Source organism: Miscanthus floridulus, chromosome 17 (genome assembly GCF_019320115.1).
Source record: "Miscanthus floridulus cultivar M001 chromosome 17, ASM1932011v1, whole genome shotgun sequence".
NCBI classification, from domain to species: Eukaryota; Viridiplantae; Streptophyta; class Magnoliopsida; order Poales; family Poaceae; genus Miscanthus; species Miscanthus floridulus.
In genome coordinates, this window is record NC_089596.1 from 55,596,528 (window position 1) to 55,601,604 (window position 5,077).

The following is a 5,077-nucleotide window of genomic DNA, read 5'->3' on the forward strand; positions in this document are numbered from 1 at the left end:
CGGACCTCTTGTACCCCTCATCTTTCTCCTTGTCGTTTATAACCCCACTGCAAACTTCGAGCATCTGGGCTCAGGAATAAAGTCACCAACCAACTCAAACTGGACGTAGGGCACGTTGTCTGAACCAGTATAAACCCTATGTCATTGAGTGCTAGGCCACCTCCGATCACAACGTATAGCAAAACTACAAATATTTACATGTTGGTCACTTTCTGCACCGACAGTAGGTATATCATTACTCTTTTTTGAAATAGAGAGAGAGAGTCATTAATTGATTGTCCGATGGTCTCCAAGTCCCAATATATAGCATATATATAAGCTTGAGTCAGAGCCTATTTAAATCCATTATTAGTTGCTTATATAATAGTTAGTTCTAGCCGAAGAAACTCAGCTATATAGCTTTTTATTAACAGGCTATTAGTGAACCTACTAAGTTGAAGCCCGTCTGGATTCTCCATCTAATAGCTAGTAGTACTTAGCTTGGAGAACTTAGTTAATAACTTTTTATTAGCTAGAAAGTTCATTCTAAACTATTATTAGTTGAACGATCACTACCACAAAAATAATTTGTAAAGACGCGGGGTATTTTGGGTAAAAATGGTTTTCGAAATGAGCTGCATTTAAAACTCAACTTTTACAGGGGGGTGGATCTAAAGTTACCTCTAAAAATCTATTTCGAGGGACAACTAGAACTAGAGTCGTCTCTAAAATAGGTGCAGCATAGGAAAATTTATACATTTTCAAATAAAGTTGGATGAAGACAAACTTCATATCAAAGTTGTGTAACATGAAGAGATCTACAACTTATAGTCAAAGTTGTGTAACATGAAGAGATCTACAACTTATAGTTGATAACATTTTCATTTAAAATCACTTAAATCTCAAAACTTCTTCTTGAAGTTCTTATATTTTAAAATTCAAATTGTTTTAGTTTTTTAAACTACCTTGGATGGAGAAACAATCAAAATCAAAGTTATAGATCACAAAAAGAACTAAAACATTGCAGTTGAGATTTATTTATGTGAAATAATTTAAAGTCCCAAAATTTAGTTTGAAGTCCTCACATCATGAAATTCAAAAATTTCAAACGACCTCGGATGAAGAAATGGCAAGAACTAAAGTTGTAGAGCTTGTAGAGATAAAAAACTCATGGACCGGATTCCCTGCAAAAGTCGGCCATGGCGCGCTCCCTGCGTAAGCGAGCGGAGGAGGGGGGAATAAAGGAGAGCAGAGAGGGTTCGCTCGACGAGGGAGGCGTGCGGGCGGCCATGTCCCCAAAAGAAGAAAGAAGGGGGTCCGGTAGGGGGACGAGGGCGAGGATCAAGAGCGGACCAGAGGGTAGGAAAAGGAGAAGCGCACAGTGCACGAGGACGGCGAGTGCAGAAAAGTTATTATTCGAGTAGTCTGGAGTGATCAAAACGCTTAAATTGACGCAATGTCCCAATCCTAGTGTCTGGTTTGACCGCGCTATGCACGCATCGACACCTGCGGACGCTGTCGATACCGAGGCCCACTTGTGTTCAGCTCTGGTTTGGCTATGCCGCACTCGGCTTGTTCACTCGGACAGTTCGTTTTCTCTCCTTTTCCCGCACCCTGTCGGCTCTCGACTCTCGCCCTCGCCCCTGTACCGGACCCCTCTTTTTTCTTCTTTTGGGGCACGGCCGCTCGCACGCCTCCTCGTCGAGCGAACCCTTCTTCCCTCCTTTTTCCTCCCTCCACTCAAGCTCGCGCAGGGAGTGCACCATGGCCGACGCTCTCCCCACCTCGTGACCCGCGAGTGTTTTTCTTCCACGGACAAAATTACATTTTGTACCAAGGCAATGAGATCAAGGGTTTTTCTGTACGAAAGCATAATGAATCTGGATGGTGATATGTATAGTTTCACTCGAGATGGAAATGGTTGTCTTAGTTGAGTTGTCAGCTACTCCAGCCGCAATAGCCATGTAAAGAATTGCTACTACTCCGAGATAAGCAGTTCCACGTGTTCAGTGTCAAGACAAATTGCAGGCAAAGAACCTAAAAGAACTTTAGCCAAAAAAAAGGAAAAGATAAGCAGCTGTTCAGTGTTGAAAGAAATTGCAAGAAAAAAAACTCTCAACATCTATGCATAGGATATGTTGTAGGATGATGCAACTATTTGGCCGTGGCATACCTATATACCTTTTTTTAATCGAAAATGTTAACATGGACATGAGGATCTCAGCTGTGCCGTGACGGCCAGCTTCTTTGGATTCAGGCATCCAGAGTTCGGATGCTAGTTCATACAGTGATGTCCAAACGCTATTTATAAATGCAAGATTGTTCATTACACAGCACAATAAGTTGTGAACCAAAAAATTATTTCTGAAACCTGATACTATTGAAAGGAGAGTGTCCTGTAAACATGCGCATAGAGAGAGTGAGTGAGAGAGTAGGCTATGAAATTAGACATCGTAACTAGAACCACAATTTTTTTTGCTACATCTTACTAATAATTTCATTTACCAAAAGGTAGCATGGGTCACTAAGTTTTAGATTGATACAATTAGAAGAGATCTGATACTTTGGGTTCGACAAAACACGTTAAGCTATCAGATTAATAAGGAACGCAATGGTATTAGCCTTGACCTTTCCCTATATATCATCTAGTTGATGATGTTTGGCAAGTAAGCTAAGACCATGTAGGATCTGTATTGGCATATAGCTAATTCCTCTAAATTGGTATATATATATATATATATATATAGATAGATAGATAGATAGATCTATATATATAGACTGACATGCACGAAGTCAAGTCTTTCAATGAAGCCGGAAAGCAACTAACTATGGTAGGATAGGAACGTTACCTGCCTTACCAAATATTGAAGGGCAATTCGCTCTTAGGCTGACCAATGCATTGTATGTTCTGCGGAAAGCAACTAACTATCGTAGGATAGGAACATTAACTGTCTTATAAAATATTCAAGGGGAATTCGCTCTTAGGCTGACCAATGCATTCTATGTTCTGGCAGGTAAATATTGGGAAAATTACTGGAAATTTTGAAACAATGTATGTTGCCTATTCTATCACCAATTTTGTGAAATTACTGCAAAAATATTGTATCATCCAGCTAAGGTGTGCAAACCTTTGGCATGCGCTCGCGCCGCAGCCTTCTTTTCTGCAATAAGAACAGCAATAACCTATAAATGTTAGATATTTAGGAACAATCGTTGTACAGATAAATGTTGTATTACAGCGAAGCAAAAAAATCCAAAGACAGTTCCTGTTCTCTGCTTCGCAAGCATTCAGCACTGTGATTTAGCATAAGAAAATGCAAGTTCATTTCCTTGTGGTGGATCAATTAGTAAGGCCATTTCTTTTTATGTGTTCACATCACTGAATCTGAATTGCCAGCAGTAAGCCTTTTTTGTGACGTAAATTATGAATTGACATTGCACTTCGGTCTCTCAGTTTGAATATACTAACAACCCATCAGAAGAGTAAACAGGAGGCAAAAAGTTGGTACAAATTACCAGTTTCGAAAATATTATTTTATGCAGTTGGAATGAGGCAAAAAAAGGATGGGTTAAAGGAACATACTGGAACAGCCTCATGTCATAATATTTTTTACCTGTAATCACTGTCATTTGCCTCCCTCCGACCTTTACAATTTAAGCGGCTGTGCAAGGCCAAGTGATTTGTCGGCGTCTCCTGCATTAGAGGATTCAGGAACACCCAAAAATTGATGGAATGGTGCCAACACCAAGAAACCAATATAATAATATGCTGCTAAGATTATGGAATGTTTGCTCTGTGAATTGGGAAAAGAATTCGTGTCTCAGAGTAAAAATACTATTTAATCGAAATGAAACCGTAATCAGCATTGTGAAGAATGGCTGGAAACTCGGAATCACTAAATTAAAGGCAACTGAGAGAGAAGCTATTGATTCACTTACACTCGAAAGTCCAATCTCTAGGTCCGCCTGGAAAGAAGATGAAGAGACACATCAGAATGTATAAAGTGCGCATCACAAATTGCTGGAACAAAATGCAGCATACGAAAGACAAGTCCCATTTGCCGACAATAGATAGGCAGTAAGAGGTAGTGGCCTATGTCACTGGAACTCAAAATTGAGTCTTCCAAACAAACCGGTGTATTTCCCACTACCTGAGTCCAGCATCTCGTTAATCCATTCAGGGTGAGGACAAACCGGCCTCTAGCAGTGGCAGTGGTAGGCAGGGGAGGCAGCATACTGCGTCCCAGCAGCAGCAGGGGCACCAAACTGGGGAGGACCATGTTGAAGGACGCGCTGGTGAGAACGGCGACGGACGGGATACGCGGCGCAGATCGAGGTCGTGGCGGCAGAAGCCTACAAACATGGGTAGGCAGTATTAGCATAGCAACCAGTATTAGCAAGCATGCTCCTTTTGGACGTTTCATCGAGCACTGCAATGGCACAGAACAACAAGGGCTGAGGAGACAGCAGCTGGGGACCATGGAGTGATGGAGAGGAAGGAGAACGTAGGGAAGAGACGATGGCAGGGCAGGCACAGGCGAAGACGAAGATGAACCCACAAAATCGACGGCCCCTGAAGTGGTGGTAGCGACCAGCGCACAGTGCCGCCTGCACCGTTGCGCCACCAGGTATGAGCTCGCCCGTGCGAAGCTTCGCGTACGCCGTGGAGGTCCGACAGTGCGGGCCGCCGCGCCGCGACGCGCCGGGCCAGGGGAGGAGAGGAAGGGCGGGCCGGGGGAGGAGAGGAAGGACGCCCTGACGCTGGCCGACCTGGAGCGGACACGCCGCCGACCGGAGGCAGCGCGAGCATGCAGGAGGCGAGGGTGCAAGGGAGAAGCGGAGGGGGCGAGCGTGCGTGGCGCCGTTGCCGTCGTGCAGCTCGCTGGCCAGGCGGGGGTGTAGCGGCAGAGGCTGGATGGCCGGTGCGGGGATGGATGGGCGAGGAACCTCCTGGAAGGATCCGAGGACGCGTAGACCACCTGCACCAGCCGCCCCCACCGGGGAACCGTGGTCCCCGCTTAGCCACTGGCGCCGTGTCGGAGGCATGGACCCCGGGCGCTTATGCTGGTGCACCGCGCACACGTAGCAGGGATCCGCC

At 44.8% G+C, this 5,077-nt stretch overlaps 1 protein-coding gene across 1 annotated transcript; it reads right to left on the reverse strand.

Moving 5' to 3' along the window:
- Positions 1–3,003: 3,003 nt before the first annotated feature.
- LOC136517409 (uncharacterized) lies at positions 3,004–4,315 on the reverse strand. Its single transcript, XM_066510965.1, has 4 exons — positions 4,131–4,315; positions 3,919–3,945; positions 3,594–3,673; positions 3,004–3,140 (listed from the first exon to the last, which is right to left on the reverse strand). The coding sequence occupies exons 1-4, from the start codon at positions 4,257–4,259 to the stop codon at positions 3,041–3,043; spliced, it is 336 nt and encodes a 111-aa protein (XP_066367062.1). The 5' UTR covers positions 4,260–4,315; the 3' UTR covers positions 3,004–3,040.
- Between the last annotated feature and the right edge of the window lie 762 nt (positions 4,316–5,077).

Bases quoted from the DNA above. Each gene is read 5' to 3' on its own strand.
- LOC136517409 (XM_066510965.1), bottom strand. From the start codon at position 4,259: ATGGTCCTCCCCAGTTTGGTGCCCCTGCTGCTGCTGGGACGCAGTATG. The intron at 3,946-4,130 runs GTAGTGGGAAAT...TCTTCTTTCCAG, and splicing joins TAACGAGATGCTGGACTCAG to GCGGACCTAGAGATTGGACT. The intron at 3,674-3,918 runs GTAAGTGAATCA...CCTCTAATGCAG, and splicing joins TAGAGATTGGACTTTCGAGT to GAGACGCCGACAAATCACTT.